The sequence below is a fragment of the Buceros rhinoceros genome, unplaced genomic scaffold (genome assembly GCF_000710305.1).
Source record: "Buceros rhinoceros silvestris isolate BGI_N320 unplaced genomic scaffold, ASM71030v1 scaffold6678, whole genome shotgun sequence".
Taxonomy (NCBI): Eukaryota; Metazoa; Chordata; class Aves; order Bucerotiformes; family Bucerotidae; genus Buceros; species Buceros rhinoceros.
The window spans coordinates 24,860-42,310 of record NW_010427363.1 but is presented as its reverse complement, the minus strand read 5'-3'; the positions used below and the strand labels follow the sequence as shown (position 1 = coordinate 42,310).

The 17,451-nt window shown below is 36.7% G+C and overlaps 1 protein-coding gene across 4 annotated transcripts in view; it reads left to right on the top strand.

Moving 5' to 3' along the window:
* The window catches only part of MON2 (MON2 homolog (S. cerevisiae)), a 64,181-nt gene that overhangs the window by 26,669 nt on the left and 20,061 nt on the right, over positions 1-17,451 (top strand). For 2 of the 4 annotated variants that reach the window (XM_010141850.1, XM_010141851.1), the window contains exons 21-29: positions 191-366; positions 4,999-5,161; positions 5,669-5,962; positions 6,679-6,877; positions 8,191-8,819; positions 11,692-11,835; positions 12,356-12,373; positions 12,640-12,768; positions 14,839-15,029. In XM_010141850.1, coding sequence (XP_010140152.1) covers positions 191-366; positions 4,999-5,161; positions 5,669-5,962; positions 6,679-6,877; positions 8,191-8,819; positions 11,692-11,835; positions 12,356-12,373; positions 12,640-12,768; positions 14,839-15,029 — 1,943 coding nt within the window. The remainder of the gene's footprint in view (positions 1-190; positions 367-4,998; positions 5,162-5,668; positions 5,963-6,678; positions 6,878-8,190; positions 8,820-11,691; positions 11,836-12,355; positions 12,374-12,639; positions 12,769-14,838; positions 15,030-17,451) is intronic. The other 2 variants (XM_010141853.1, XM_010141852.1) reach the window with 1 other exon arrangement.

Sequence of the window (17,451 nt, the reverse complement as noted above, 5' to 3'; positions counted from 1 at the left end):
TCCTGCTGACCTCCTTACTAAACAGTTTTTTAGAAAGGCCGGTCTGAATTTCTGCATTTAATGAATGAGTTACTGAATTCATTTAATTAATCCTTAATTGTCACTGTATGTTTTCACTTGTACATAAATATAATTAAGGGACAGTTAAAAATTAGTGTTCCTAATATACTTTATTGTGTTTACTTTTTAGAGACTGCAATTGCTTTTACTGAATCCACTAAAGGAACTGTCAAACATTAGTCATCCCGATATCAGGATCAAGCAATTGGAGTGTGTGCTACAGATTTTGCAGAGTCAGGGTGACAGCTTAGGACCTGGTTGGCCATTGGTGCTTGGAGTCATGGGGGCAATCAGAAGTGATCAGGGGTAAGTGGAGAAATAAAATTTTTAAATCATGTAAGATAAGAACAGTTGAAAGAATTCTGCTTCTATTTTCTTTCTTTAATAGCCACTTTGATAATAGCCTAATTTTCATTTTTAGCTGACGTTTTTATTGAACTATTTTACTCAACAAAAATACAGTTTCTAATTTTTCCTGTAGCACACTTTTATTTTACTGAATTAATCTTTCAGAAGACACGAGTGTTGTTCCACTCTACCCTCTGCTGTGGTCAGCATGCAGTATACACTGAGGAGGACTCCTGGTGCCAATTCGTTTGATCTTAACTATCTACTGGACACATCTCTGGTGCTCGCAGATAATTCTGGATGACTTAGCTGTTGCTCACAGTTCCTCTGTTTCTTTTTCTTCTTAAATCTTCAAGTAGTCTCTACTGTGTATCATCTTCTGAATGCTCTCTTTTTGTGGAAGCGTTCTTCCTTAATTGGCTGCTGTTAGCACAAGGATGGAAGATTATTTACTTGCTGTGGGTGAATCCCTTGACTGACTGACACAACTGACTGTTGCCAGCAGAGGGGATGTGTTACTGGATTCATTAGTCCTGTTCCCCATAAGGGAAAGTGAGAGGTGAAGTTGCAAGGTTGCCTTTTTCAAATGAGTAGTGAAATGAACATCTGACTCTGGAACTGTAAGCACCGAGAACTATATACACATACTTAGACCATATTATTCTTTCTTTAGTGCTAGTCAAGGATAGCTCATCAAATAACTCTGTTATCAGAAAAATTCTCCTTGGCATAACTCTACTTTCACCCCACCTTAGCCTTCTGTCTTCTGGCCGTATGAAGATCTCATCTCCTAAAGCCCCTTCAAATGCTTGAAAGATTTTGGTCTTGTACCAGTATTGCTTGCTTTGGCAGTAGTACTCACTGAAATCCCCCCGTACGCTGACATTCTTAGTTGGGAGCATCCTTTTTGGTAACCATGCTTCTTTTGATACCCGCTGTTTCCATACTTGGTGCATGTGTTCTGTGGTTCCTACATCCCTGTTTGTTTTCAATGTTGTTGTTGATGGATGGGAAGCAACCCAGATTCCTTCTCAAGACAGTCTTCAGAACCCTTTACATCTCAAACCCGTACCTCACTGGCAGATATCTCAAGATGTGACTAAGATCTCATGTTATATCTTAAGCTTTCTCCTACAAAGCATATAGAATAATCTAATTATTCTATTACTAATTATTAATCTAAATTAAGCAAGCCTCCTTTTCCTTGGGAAACAACAGAATTTCTTGCCTCATTTGTAGCTGTGAGCACAAGATGTGGGCACCATTATCACACTTTAAATATAAACTTAATGACCATAAAACTTAATTCACAAGTGTCTTTCCTCTGGTCAGTGAACATCCCAGATTTCAGGATAGAAATCCATTTACCGTCCAGGAGAACTTCTTGCCAGGTTGCTCTAAATACAGAAGACGCTATTTTGAGACGCGGTGATACTTTGGTCACTCCTTGATGGTATGGTGCTAGCCTGACAAACAAAAGGAAGTCTGTCTTTTGAAGAATTTTTCTGTGGGATGTCCCTGTTTATTTTAAGGATAGGTAGGATAATTTTCTGAGCTAAGCTTAAGTTTCTTGCATTTGTATTTACCATCTTGGTGGCTACCTGTAACGTTAGGACAATTTTACCTTTCAAAGAGATGTATTGCTGTTCCACTTGCATGGAGGACTTTGGAACCTTTTTCCAAACACATAGTAGTGTGGGAAATTAATTGGAAAACGAACTATTTTGAATTTGTTCTAGAGGCCTCGCATTTAAAGATTAGAAAGAGAGGTTACTTTCCCATTAAATCAGCTCTTCAAATTGAGTAGTGTAAGTAACTATACTTTCATTTCCTGCCTCCTTTCCCTTTCTTAGAGTCCTTGAAGGTCACATACCTCTGAAACTTTGTAGTGGAGATGGAACTGCAGCAGTTTTGGGTGTGTGTAACTTTGTAGACTCCTGTAATGAATATGGAGGAAAGTCGTGTGTGAGCTTTTCCTCCATGAGTATAGCGATGATAAATCCTTTGATGTTATGTAGTAGGATGCATGTCTCTCTGCAGCATGCATCGTATTAGAGAATTACAAATTATACCCTTATTGTCTATGTGAAGTTTCTTGTGCATTCCTCTGGCTTCCATATTGTGTTGGCTGTTACAATATAGTGGAAATGGACCACCTATGATTTTAATTTTGAATTACTTAAATTATTATTTAGAAATCTGAAATATGTGACTGACATTTGTATTCTTTTTTTCTGGGGTATGTATTCTGAAGGACCCTAAGCTTCTGTATTATAAACCTCTGAAATTTTTTCTTTTGTACATTAAACATTAAATGTGGAAAAAAAAAAAAACAACCAACTATAGTGAAATTTAAATGAAGCTTTCCTGTTTTGTGGTATCTACACTCCAGAACTCCTTTTGATTCCTTCAGTTTTGTCTCTCACTAAAGAAGGTTTTAGTTATAGATGACCTTGCTGCTTTTGAGAGCTTCTTCTTACAAACAATTTCTGTACTACATTTTGATTTTATTTTTGTATTCAGATTTTAATTCTGAAGATGCAAAGTATTTATTAAAGATCTGTTTAATGGCAGATCCTTTGAAAAGATTTTGTCTAACATAATATAGTATTGAAGCAAGTAAGACTACCATTATGTTAGCATGCATCTTTTCTAATAAATAAAAAAAATAAAAATTTGCCCACATGTTTGGTATACCTTAAGTAATTTGTAACTGCTGATACAAAAGGTCATCAGAATGGCATATTCTTTGGAAGATTATAGTGCTCAGACTTAAGCTTTGTTTGGTCCACTGTGGGTTTTTTAGAATGCTTTAGCTGACACATTTCACAGAATCACAGGATGTTAGGGGTTGGCAAGGGATGCCTGGAAATCACCTACTCCAAACCCCTGCTAAAGCAGGTTGACCTAGAGCAGGGTGCACAGGACTGTGTCCAGGCAGGTTTTGAATATCTCTGGAGAAGGAGATTCCACAAGCTCTCTGCACAGCCTGTTCCAGTGCTGTGTCACCCTCAAAGTAAAGAAGTTTCTCCTCATGTTCAAATGGAACTTCTTGTGTTCCAGTTTGTGCCCATTGCCCCTTGTCCTGTGCTGGGCACCACCGAGAAGAGCCTGGCCCCATTCTTTTGACATCCACCCTTTAGATATTTATAAACATTGATAAGATCCCTTCTCAGTGTTCTCTTCTCCAGGCTAAACAGACCCAGGTGTCAGCCTTTCTTCATAAGAGAAATGATGCTCTGGTCCCCTAACTGTCTTTGTAGCCCTCCACTGGACTCTCTCCGGTAGTTCCTTGTCTCTCGTGAGCTAAGGAGCTCAGAACAGGGCACAATACTCCAGATGTGGCCTCACTAGGGCAGAATAGAGGGGGAGGAGAATCTCTCTCAACCTGCTGGCCACACTTTTCATAATGCACCCCAGGAAACTATTGGCCTTCTTGGCCACAAGGGCATGTTACTGGCTCATGGTTAACCTCTTACCTACCAGGACTCGCAGGTCCTTTTCTGCAGAGCTGCTTTCCAGCAGGTCAACCCCTAACATGTACTGGTGCATGGGGTTATTTCTCTCTAGGTGTGAGACCCTACACTTTCCTTTGTTGAACTTCCTTTTGTTCCTCTCCAGCCTGTCCAGGTCTTACTGAATGGCAGCACAGCCTTCTAGTGTATGAGCCACTCCTCCCAGTTCTGTATCATCAGCAAACTTGCTAAGGGTCTGCTCTGTCCCTTCATCCAAGTCATTGGTGAATATGTTGAGCAAAGCTGTTCAACAGGACCCAGTATCCAACAGCTGGGGAATACCACTAGCTACAGGCCTTCAGTTAGACTCTGCATTGCTGATCACAACCCTCTGAGCTTTGTCATTCAACCAGTTCTCAATCCATCTCATGATTCATTCATCTAACCCACACTTCCTAAGCTTACCTATGAAGATGTTATGGAAGACAGTGTCAAAAGGCTTGCTGAAATTGAGGTAGACAATATCCACTATCCTCCCCTTATCTACCCAGCCAGTCGTGCCATCATAGAAGGTGACCAGATTGATCAGGCGTGATTTCCCCTGACTACTCCTGATAACCGTCTTTTCTCCACATGTCTAGAGATGACAACCAGAATGAGCTGTTCATCACCTTTCTGGGTGAGACTGACTGGCCTGTAGTTTCCTAGGTCCTCCTTCTTGCCCTTTTTGAAGACTGGAGTGATACTGGCTTTCCTCCAGTTCTCGGGCTCCTCTCATGTTCTCCACGAGTAATGAGAACTCTAGAACACAGAGGTGGACTTTGCCGTATGAAACTAGCTGAGGACCACTGGGGAGTCCATTCTAACTACCTTCACTGGCTAGTTAAAATGGACTAAAATACGTCATCAGAATTTGAAGCTTCAGCTTAATGTTACACCTCAAAACAACCTCTAGTTGAAAATTTAAAATGTTAAAATTTAAAATGTTGCAAATTCAGTTCAAAAACATGAATTTTTTTTTTAAATAATGCTGTCTCCTGAGGTATTGTATTCAAAACATTCCTGTGCTCTTGAAGAAATTTGAAATGAGTGTGTGTGTGTTTTTGTTTTTGTGTTCTTGTTTTTTTTTTTTAAGAGAGTCCTTAATACGGACTGCATTCCAGTGTCTTCAGTTGGTTGTGACAGACTTTCTTCCAACAATGCCATGTACTTGTCTACAGATAGTTGTTGAAGTTGCAGGAAGCTTTGGACTTCACAATCAAGAGCTAAATATTAGCTTAACTTCAATTGGTTTGTTGGTGAGTTTTATATTAATCTACAGTGATGCTGCTTCTGGCTTTAATTTTCTTCTTTTTTTTTTTTTAAATGAAAATCAATCTGTAGTCCATTCCACGAGTGAAAGTCAAAACCTGGGATTTTCTTCCGTTCTTACCGAACTCCCATATTGTCATTTGCAATCATATGTAAATTGAGTAAGCACAATTTTAATTTGCATGACTCCAGGCTTAGGTAAAGAAATAGTATTGTGTTGTAACCATGATCATCAGTGTCTTATTTTGAAGACGTTGTTTCCCTTTCTAGTACTTCTTGTATAACTGAGGCCTAACAGCTGAGGTTAAGAAAAATGCGTTCTGCACCTTGCAGTATTTATGTGCTGATTTTCCATCAGTGTGGGGATATTAATACCTTGATGTACTTTGCAAAGTACTTTTAAATGTGAAAATGAGAAACAATATATTTCATGATCATTAAAAGCATTGTAATACTTTTATTGTACAACAGCGTATGTCTCATTTATTTTGTAGTGGAATATTTCGGATTATTTTTTCCAAAGAGGTGAAATAATTGAAAAGGAGTTAAACAAAGAAGAAGCACTGTTGCAGAAACAGGCAGAAGAAAAGGGAGTGATGCTGAATAGACCTTTTCATCCTGCACCACCATTTGACTGTCTTTGGTTATGCCTCTATGCCAAACTGGGAGAACTGTGTGTGGATCCCCGACCTGCAGTTAGAAAGAGTGCAGGGCAGACATTGTTTTCTACTATTGGTGCTCATGGAACGTTATTGCAACATTCAACGTGGCACACAGTAATATGGAAGGTATGATGTGTAAGCTTCCAGTGCAGGTTTTTAAAATTATGTTCACATTCTAATAACCATTGACCAATTTTAATATCAGTTAGCTAGTTTATTAAGACTTTCTACAGATGACATATGATGGTGGAAGTCTGATTTCTTGGGTTTTGGGTGGTTTTTACGGTTTCTCTTCTCTGGCCTGGAAAGCCTCTTATGAAGTGTGATTTTTGTCTCAATCATTTCTTTTGTTACTCAGGAGTTGGATCAAAAGGCTGTTCCCTTTCTGCAACAATACAGAGATGTTTGAGGTCATGTGATTGAACTGATCTGATACTAGATTGAACTTTGCTTTGCTCTCTGTTTGGCATTCTTCTTTGAGAGGATCTGTCAAATGCCCCATTCTAGATCACAGTCGTGTGGAGTGTGTCTTATGGAGAAATCAGGATGTAGTTGAGCCTGCCTGTTGTACCTGTGAGGTATCTGAGATCCAGTGGTTTTAGCCTTCTTTAGTGATGGCATTGTTCTCAGTGCTTTTCGTCATGCTGTTTCTATCCCTTTTCATGTGAACATCATTTGATGGATTCTCACTTTTAGCTGTTGCAGAGACTGTTTAGAATAAGGAAATTCTCAAGTTGACACAGAAAGGAAGCGGAAAAACTGCTATTTTTTGTAGTTTTACCATGAATGCAACTATGTTATTTGAAAAGTTGCCTTTTTGCCTCTTTTTCTGACTATTACAGGTTTTATTTCACCTGTTGGATAGGGTTCGAGAATCTTCTACCACAGCTGACAAAGAGAAGATTGAATCAGGAGGAGGCAACATTCTTATCCATCATTCAAGGGATACAGCTGAGAAACAGTGGGCTGAGACATGGGTATTGACACTGGCTGGAGTTGCAAGGATATTTAACACCAGGAGATACTTACTGCAGCCTTTAGGTAAAATTTATAGCTTGAAGTTTTTGGAAGTTACAGTAATAAACTTCCTGCTTTTGTATATTTTTTCAGTTAAAGTACTGGGCAGGAATCTTAATCTTTGTGTTCTGTTGTGTCTCACCTCAAACAGAGTGAAAATTATTGAGTTTTAGGTCATGCTCCTTAGAGCCCTAAATTCTAAGTACTAATTTCATCTTCTGTATCACATACTTGAGAATAAATCTCACTGGTTAGAATTCTGGGCGCCAAATAGCTTTAATTTTTAGTAGCCTCATAACAATACTAACTTTTCTGTTCATTTGGTTATCAGAATATTTTTCCTCTTGTCTTTGTAAGGTTATGCATTACTCGCCTGGCACTCTTCTGTGGCATTAGTGTCAAGTTTAACAGTGCTCTTTCAACGTAAAGAGAACTCGCTTGTAAAGTCCGTGAAGTATTGAACAATTACATTGTTCAATTGGATGTAGTAACAACAGCTTGGTAAATGACATTTCTATAAGGAGAAAGTGAAGAAGAAAGAAGGAACATATAGCTTGCAAAGAAAATTCCCCATTACATTAATATACCTTCTCCATCACATAGTATGCAACTATGTATATAACTAGAAATAAATTGTGGTGTGTTTAATTTTGGTTATTTGTGATACAGATATCAACATATTAATAGCTATCAAGAGTATTAGCCATTTCTAGAAATATAGTAGACTTAAAAATATATTAAACGTGAGTTAAAGCTGAATAAAAAATTGAAACACTACAAGGCTAGTCTAATTATTCCAACCTTCTAATTAGTAACATAGAAAATTGAACATTGAGGCTAAATTTAATTAAAAACTCAAACTCCAAAAATGAAATCTTTCTCTCATATAATTATCAGGGCATTTTAAAATCAGTTCTTTATAAATTAATTCTATGACTGTAGATTTGACCCTTAATTCCATGTGTGTGCTTAAGACTTTTTGAAATCAACAGGCGTCCGGTATGTGTAAGAACAGATCTGTTTCACTAACCTGAATAAAGAAAATGTATCTTCTGGTATGGGATGTGGTATGTGATTTTTCACTAGCAAATTGGACATAGATATATTGTTTCATTCTTTGTGTGTTTCTCTGTCACATTGATTCTTTCTGGTTACAGTTGAAGTGATATATTCTGAAAGTCATGCAAACCATCACCTAACCTCATGAAATTTTTTTGTATTAGAGTAACAAGTACATGAACAGCCTTTTAGAAGCAAGGTGTGTGTGAAGGGGAATGAGAAGCCAGTTCCAAGTTGATTTTTCTTTTTTTCTCTCTCTTTTGTTTTATTTTAAATAGGAGACTTTTCACAAGCCTGGGATGTTCTTCTTGATCACATCCAGTCAGCAGCACTCAGCAAAAATAATGAAGTTTCCTTGGCTGCTCTGAAAAGCTTCCAGGAGATCTTACAAATTGTTTCTCCTGTCCGAGATGCAGAGAAGCCTGATACACCACCTGCTATCAATGTGTCTGTGCCTGTGGTGGTAGGGACAACAACTGCCACTAGTCTTGGCAGATCTTTCATGAGAACTGACTCTATAGGAGAAAGGATAGGAAGATACAATGGATCTGAACCACCTGTAATAACAGATGAGATTGAAGATTTGGATCTGTGGTGGGCAGCCTGGAACAGCTGGTATAGGATTGGTTCAGAAAGTACAAGGCCTCCAATTACTTGTGATAAATTGACTTTCATTCCCAGCCAGCCTTTTCTTACAGCTTTAATTCAAATATTCCCGGCTCTTTACCAACACATCAAAACTGGTTTCAGCATGGATGATCTCCAGAAGCTGGGTGTCATTTTGCACGGTGCTGTTTCAGTTCCAATCAGTTCTGATGCTTCCCCTTTCATCCTTCCATCTTACACTGAAGCAGTTTTGACAAGTTTACAAGAAGCGGTGCTTACAGCTTTAGATGTTTTACAAAAGGTAATAATGTGACTTGAAATGCGTGGTGAAAGGTAAACTGTGCTGTGTCTCAGTTCTTCTCAGAACTGTAGTGTGGTGACTTAAACGTGAATTTTTAAATTATTAATAATTGCACAATGTACTGTATTATGACAATCAGATCTCCATTCCTGGTGCAACCCAAGTGCTCTGCATTGGAAGGAATGGTATAATCTTTATGAAATGCACTTTTGCTTGATTACAGAAATACCTTAAGTGCTGTGCTGTGTTTGTGGCCATTAGCTTGTCTACCTAATATTAAAATATTTTGCTATTATGAAGGTCTGTACATGGAGTTTGGGATATAATGCCACAAACAGTATTCCTCATATGGCCCAGGTGTTGCCATAAATGAGAATCTTGAGTTTATGCAAAACGTGAAATACAAAAAGGTCTGCAGCAAACAACCTACCTTCTCACTGGCTCTTAGTCGGTTGTCTAAGGAAAGTGCTGCATCTCTGCTTAAGAAATTCTTACTGTAGAACTCATCCTCAAAGAACACTCTTCATGCAAGTGAATCTTAGGGTGAACAAATTAGGGTGCACTTTTTCTGGATAGTTAAAAAAAGAAAAAAGTATTGCTTCTTTCTTTCTGGAGTTGTAAAATATCCCCTTGCAGAATACATTGGTCATTCAGAAAACTTACTTATCTGAAAGAAGCATAGTTGCTGATGAATAAGACCATGCATTTGTGTTAAGAAATAATCCCATCTGACCCCATCTGTAGTTATGTTACTAACAGAACAGCATTGAAGTCACTAAACCAGTAAGTATATTTGGACATAGTAAGTTCTGTGAAGTTGTGTGATCACTTCTCTTGGCTATACAACAGTACAGTTCACATAAGGCAGCTAGACAGTGCTGATGTGGAGTGAAGGCCGTTCATCAGATGGCTTTGTTGGAGGCCACAGTACCTTCTTCCTCGGTTGAAATGAATTAATACTTTCAGGAGTACACGCAGAAGTCAGTGGAACAGTTAAAGAAGAATATGTAAAGACTTGCAGCTTTCTTTCAAACAATGTTTCTTGCATTGTGGGATCAGATTTAAGTTTTGTTCTTTTCTGATCCAGGAAGATTTTGGTCTATTCTGAGTTTCTAAGAAGTTCTGGAACAACCTTTTAATTGGAATAGTAGGAAAAAAAAACCGCTGACATTTTTAAGACTGAACCTCTGACTTGTTTAATAAAGAGATACTGTGATGTGATTGCACTAGCAAAGGACATTGAAACTCAAGAACATAGGACTGGAAGGGAATCTTGGTTCTCCTTTCAGAATTCTGTGTGTTGAGCCCATTACACCATCTATTCTTAGTTTTCTTTTTTTTCACGTTAGAACTTCTAGTCCTTAACTGCTGTAGTATAAGTGCCTGCTTCATCGCTATAGCTCAGCTAAAATTTGTACTCAAGTCCACATTCTCTGATTATTTTCACTGCCTCCCTCCATTGATTCTGGGTCAACCCTACAATGAGTCGGCTCACCCAGCAGAGAGAGGAACACGGGTACATTCTTGGGGGTCAGATACATCTGAATTCTGCCTCTGCAGGCAGTATGGATACAAACCTCTTGAGCTATGAGTGTGGTAAACTCAAGACTGTATTTAGACATACTGGCAGAGGTGGTAGAGAGTGAGCTATGGAGAGCTGTAAAAACAAACAAACAGAACCCCAGTAGTCCATGACAGTAGTTGCACTGAGAGTTCATAGATAAATCTGAACTATTACAAAAATGTGGTTAGTACCAGAACGCTTTAAAGCATACATTTCTGAAACTGAAGTACTGTGTCAATTTTTATGACAAACAATGATCTGCAGAGTATTTTTTTTAGGATTTGTTTGTGTTGTGTTGTTGCCTGACCATTACTTTATTTATGCATGTCTCTTAAGTATGTAAATAAGTGCACTTAATGCAGTAAATACTATTCTGTTTTATAAACAGCTCTTAAAGATACTTACAGCGTTCTTCGTCATACGCTTTGCTAGGCTATCTTTGAGTTTTTCATATGCTTAGATGAAAGTTGTTCGGTGTCAGTAAGTCTTTCAAAAGCAGTTCTAGTTAGATGAATTTTCAAAACCAAGTGATCTAATTCCTTTTTTTAATATTATGTGGATAATTTTTATAGTTGAAAATACCCCAGTAGACCGGATAGAAAATGCTTCTATTTATTTATAAAATAAAAATTTTACAAGAGTTTCATAAAATATGAAGAATACTACTCCTGCACAGACTTCAAATAGGAAATAGTTACTGCTTTTGTTCACCACTATAGAAAAAGTAGTGTCTGAAATTATTTTCCACTGATCCTAAAATTAGCAATAAAATCTCATGTGGAGTGAATGGCAAACGAATTTTGAAGTTCGGCCATTGTAGGTGTTACGATCTGTGGGTAGTGTAAGTTGCGTCTGTGCAAGTAAGTTGTATCTATACAGAAGTTATTCAGGGGTTTACGTATGCTCTTTTTCCCTTTCTAATCCATGTCTGGGTACATAGAGATGATTTTTTTTTTTTTATGTACCTTTTCTATTAGGTATGGAGCAAGAGACAGGCATTATATAAGACATATTTTGCTGTCATGTCAAAAGAGTGTTTGTTAAGAAAAGATACCTTTTATTGGATGAGAAGAGAGACCTCTATTTACTAATCTATATATGGCCAGTTATCTTGACACTTAATTTACTTAAACAAAATAACAAAACTTACATGCCTAGAACTGTCAGAACTGTACACTGTCTCAGACAGCATGATTCTTGCGTAGTCTTACATGGGAAGTTTTCTTTAGGAGCAACTTGTACTGATGCAGATTCTTGAAGTGAAAGCTCAAGATATATATTAAGCTTTTATATGTATATTTTTTATAGGCTATATGTGTGGGCTCAGAAAGTATGCAGATAATGTATCCTGCAATCTTCGACCAGCTATTGGCCTTTGTAGAATTTTCCTGCAAGCCTCCACAGTATGGACAGCTGGAAACAAAGCACATTGCAAATGCAAAGTACAATCAGGTAATTAATTAGATATCTTGCTTGTTTCATTTGTCTGGTGAACCCAGTTCAAATTCAGATATAGGTTGTTTAGCAAGATGCATTTATTCTGTGCATGTTGTCCAAGTTTATTGTATTTTTTACATGCTTTTGTTATCTTCACTTGCTCCCTTTAAATTCTACTTTGCTTTTATACTTTGTGTTCCTCTGTATAGGAAAAGTCTTGCCTGGACACCAGACATAATGAATCTGTCTGAATTTGTCCAGTGAATTAATCTAAAATAATTTGTCCTACATGTAATACCAAATTTAAAAGAAAGACACAATAATTTTGAGTGGGGAAAATTCCCTCAAGGTGCAAATTTTTGAATTGCACGTGCTGTAGAGAAATGGGACGTGTTCAATAATTATTTCTGTGTACTCTGCTCACTCTGTTCACTAAGCATGAGCATCTGATTCAGTGTAATCAACGAGGTAACCATTATGTATGTATTAATTCTTCTTATTCTATTTGTCCTGCAACACAATGGAATCACACTAGATACAACTATTTGCACCGGTGAGTTAAATTTCCTTAAAGATTGTCCTAATGTAGTTGTCTTGCCTAGACTGCAACATTTCTCCTGCTTAAATGTACTTTACTTCAATGTAGAGTACATTTTCATAGTCAGACTACATTGTATTTGCAGTTTTATTGCTTGGACCATATTCTCAGCAAACCTTGCATGCATTAAACTGAGAGTTCAATGCAAAATATGCATTTTCTGTTCCTTAATTAGTATGTTTTCATACACAGTTCAGTAATTTACTAATTTCTTTTCCTAGGCGGAATGGGTAGCATTGAATTACGTACCATTTGCTGAGAGATCATTGGAAGTTGTTGTGGACTTATACCAGAAGACAGCTTGCCATAAAGCTGTAGTAACGGAGAAAGTTCTTCAGAACATTATTAAGGTAAAAGTTTGTCCTGCATATGCTCTGTATTTAATGAGCTTATATTGAAAATTATGAGTCTTATTTTGAGCTAGTATTGATAAATGCTTTCTGGGAAGCTTAAAGCTTTAGTAAACAAATTTATATTTTATGAAGACGAGTAGTGGATAGTAATTTCTTTTGAAGCTGCAAGGCTATTGATTAGGCTATAAGTTGTTCTTTAGCTGGATAATGTCAGCATCAGTATTTCAGTGTTAAGATAAAAATGAACAAATGTTTTAGACCACAAAATACTAAATTTAGAAAGTACTATGCACCTGAATCTGATAAGCAGGCCGCTCAGTAAACATGGCATTGAAGGCCAAAATCAGTTTCTGAGGACTGGCATATATACTTTGGGAACATGTACTCTAGCTATTACTTCTGATCTTAATGACTTTGTGTCATTGATGTCACATTAAATTATATGGGTGCACAGATGTGCCTTTAAGGTGAAATTGCTGAACTCTGAACTTTTTTTGACCTCGTTTCTGTTTTAGCAAATAATAGAAGTAGTAGTAAATGTCTAGGGGGGGAAAAAAAGTATTCGACCTAAGTTTGCTTGTAACGACTTGGCTGACATCAGGTTGTCCCTGTATAGAAATTTAGAAATTTCTCTATTTTGTATCTGAATGTGTTAAAATAGTTACATGGTATTACTTGGAATCTCTTCCTAAGTAAGTATTTGTACTTCAAAGTTAATGCAGTTGTTTTCCAGTTCTGTTTTAATGGGATAGGTGAACCTGATGCAAACACCACTTTTCCTTAATGTTCACTGTTGATAATAGTATGATCTATTGCAGTAGATTAAAATGGTTTTCAAATTATTTTTCATGTTTCCAAAGCCCATGTTGATATTGGAATTAGATTTGACCCCTATGATCAATAGCAGCAGATGAAAATACTGTTTATCTCTAGGGTTAGATCCTAGCTGTCATAATTTTTGTCAATAGAGAGTTAATTGCAATTGACTCACTCTTGAGAGCAAGAATGAGTCTGTCTTCTTTCCTCCTTTTGCTTTCCTCAAATCAGAGACTTCACTGAAAGCACTGGGGGTATACGTGTAATACCTGACTTCAGTGACTATGTATTTGAAATGTAAATTCAATAATTAGTTTTCCAAGATAAATCAGTATCAGGTTCTAGTTAATTTGACTAGCAGGGCTAAAAGGAATACATAGTACTTCTGCTTCATGTTTTTAAACACGTTCATGTGTTGTCAAAGGTTGAAACAGACTGCCTAGGGAAGTGATGGGTTCACCTTCCCTGGAGGTATTTAAAAGGCATGTCGATGTCGTGCCTGGTGATGTATTTTAGTGGTGGACTTAGGATTGTACTGGGTTAATGGTTGGACTCGATGATCTGAAAGGTCTTTTTCAACCAGAACAATTCTGTGATTCTATAATTATATATTGAAGCTGTCTTTCTATCTAAAAGACGTAAAATTTGCTGTGTTTTCATCTGATATATGTTTGAGTTGTATTGCAGTCTTTATCTTAGAATTTCGCTAACTCCTTTTGCTTTTAAACTTCATGTGGTTTAACAGGCAGCAATGGCCAGGTGTCTTGCAGTGGTTATGTGTATAACTTTTGCATATTTAAAGTTCAAATTTAATAAGGCTTTTTTTGTTTACTGTGGAAGCACTTGGGATAGCTTTCTAGCAACAGAACTAAACTCTGCAGAATACACTCATGCTAACAAACTGCCTGCAACCTCTTAGATGTTGGGAAAGCCCATTTGTCAGTCTTAGCAGAAATGGTGGATGGCAATACAGAAAAAGAGAATTAGTATGTAATTTCCGAGTGTAATTGGCAATGGATCAACTCCGACTTCTAACCTTGTGCTTGGCAACAGACTTGTGCTTTAGCCAGCCTGGTATGTTTTAAACCATCTTCGTAATGACATTTTTAAAAAAGCATCTTATATACCAGAAGAGAAGGCAGGGATGTGTAGTATCATCTACGACAGTTTCTGCCAAGATCTTCTGCAAGACCTTCAAATTCTTAGATTTGTCTGAGCAACTGTAATTCTGTTTTGATTTTCATTTGGCAGACACTAAGAATACCTCTTAGTCTGAAATATTCCTGTCCTTCTGAAAGCACATGGAAGCTAGCTGTTTCTTCTCTTCTAAAAGTTCTCTCTATTGGACTACCTGTTGCCAGGCAGCATGCATCTTCTGGAAAATTTGATAGTATGTGGCCAGAGCTAGCGAATACTTTTGAAGACTTTTTATTCACCAAAAGGTAAACACAATTTCTTTTTTTAAACTGGAAAATATCTGTAAGTGATTTGTTCAGTAAATGTGTCAGTAGAGGTCAGTAAAAATAGCCTTAGCTTTAGACATTTTTGATTATCTGGTAACTTTTTTAATGAAGGAAGGAAAAAAGGTAAGCAGCTTGTCTACTTCAAAAGAAGAATGCTTTTAGACAGTAGTAGCAAAAACTTTGTTCAAAAGATGAAATGTCAGAGCAAAAAAGAGCTCAGCTGAACCCCGAATACAAGCTGTAAGCTTTCTGACCAGGAATTCTGTATGGACTCTCAAGGATGTGTTTACTGTGGATTTGATAAAGAGTTACTGATATGCATATGATTTGTTCCTTTTTTGCTTTGAACAGAATTGCAACAGAATTTTTTTTTGTAGTTAAGGTGAACCATTTTGTAGTTAAGATAAACCATTAACTATATGTATTTATCTTGACATCCATCCTGAAATAACTCCACTTAACTATGAATTTTGGAAAACTATTTCTTATATTGTTGTTCACTCAGAAACCCATAGTTATTGTTTCTACCCAAGATAAATTGACTTCACCTTAATAATTAACCACACTTTATTTATAATACTTTGTGAAAAGAGTAACTAAATAGGTTTATAACTCGACAGACAAGCAGATGTATAAGTGCATGCATAATCTCTCAGGAATGGAACACTGTAGGTATGGGCAGGTTGGGAAAGTCCGGTGGTGAAAAATGATAATGATCAGAGACTTAGACAATCTGATCTGTTAGTTTGTTCAGCCAAAAGAATGTATCATTAGGAAGACATGGTAAATCTTCAGAATATGGTAAAATGTTGTTCCAGATAAGAATTTGTATTCTTCCTTGAGAATGGGTAAAAATGGATTTCAGTACAACAAAGATTATCTAGGTTAGATATTAAGGAAACCTTTTACTGTAAGGAAGGTGAGATATTGTAGAAGATTGCTTGGGAGCAGTATGGAATTTCCATCTTCTGTGAACATCTGTAGATAAGCATCTTTGAGGGGTAGTTTAAGTGTATCTAATAGTGTCTCGGATTAAAGGACAATGTGGAATATGAAAAATTTAATTCCCTGATTTTCTGTGTGTATGCTATTTTCAGTAACAAATTAATCTTTCTTTTTAATAGAAGAGAGTAGGATTCTTTTGTACCAAACACTAGTATGTTGTGTATTTGTGTGTATAGTTTTCAAACACACAAAAATCGGCAAGCAAACACAGCTGTATTTACTAATAATGAATAAACAGCAGCTTGCCCAAAAGACAGAAAAAATAAATCCCAGTGAAACTTAATTTTAGAGACACATTCATTAGTGAAAATGTTGATAATAGTGAATAGTTTGGGAATTTCATCAATAGGGTTACATGACAATTGAATTAAAAACCTTGGTTTTTTTTTTTTATTTACTTCAAAGAAATATTAAAGAGGAGAACCTTCAAATAAAAAAGCTCATCAAGACTACCTAAAAGACACTTAAATTATCCAAGGTTTTGTCTTGAAGCTTCACTGTTTCTTTAATTTAAAATAATCTTTGCAGTATCATTTGGTTTTGTTTTCAGCTGCAGTTGCTGGTCCTGCTTCCATTCTGTGACAGGCAGTCCAGATCAGTAACAGTATCATTGTTGGCTTTAAAAAATTGAACTGAAGGTTTCTCAGGTTACTGTAGAAGAATGTATGTTCTCTTAGAAGTTACTTCGTGAATACATACTACTATTTGCTGTAAATGAATTAGTCCTGTATATCTGCAGAACAGATGAAACAGCCATTTCATATGTTTTTAGCTGCCCCAGTCTGACACTGCTACAGTTTTGGGGTATTAATCATTCATAAATCCAGAGAAGTAAGATTATCACGGACCTTTAATGTAGTTCAAGATAATCCACTATCATCTGCATGACCTTTTTGGCCAAATATGTTGTCTGTTTTTCTTAATTTATAGTGAGTGATTTATACTTTTCTTGGAAGTTGTTCCAACCATAGAAATTCCATCTTAACGTGTTGCTTGCTACAAACAATCGCTGTTGGTGTTAATTCTAATAGCTTTTGTCAGCTGTCATACATGGGCGAATACTCTCTGGAGCAAAAGGAAAAATAGTACTTCTGTTAATATTTATGATGCCCTAAAACTTGCCTGTCTTTGCATAAGTCTGGTTTTTGCCTCTTTAGAGATCAGAGTGTGTTTTATAATGTTACATACAGAATGTGGTTTAGGGATCAGCAGTTTCATAAGAATTAAAGATGTTCTCAGGAAAGTTATATGAAGCTTTCCTGTTCTGTCACTTAGAAGCTTTAAGGTTCAAAAGAATTTAAAATGTTAAAAATAGGCTGGTGGTTTATAGAACCATATGGCTACAGCAGAAAAATTTGGCCTGTTGTTATAATTAATGGCCTTTGTCATTACTCTT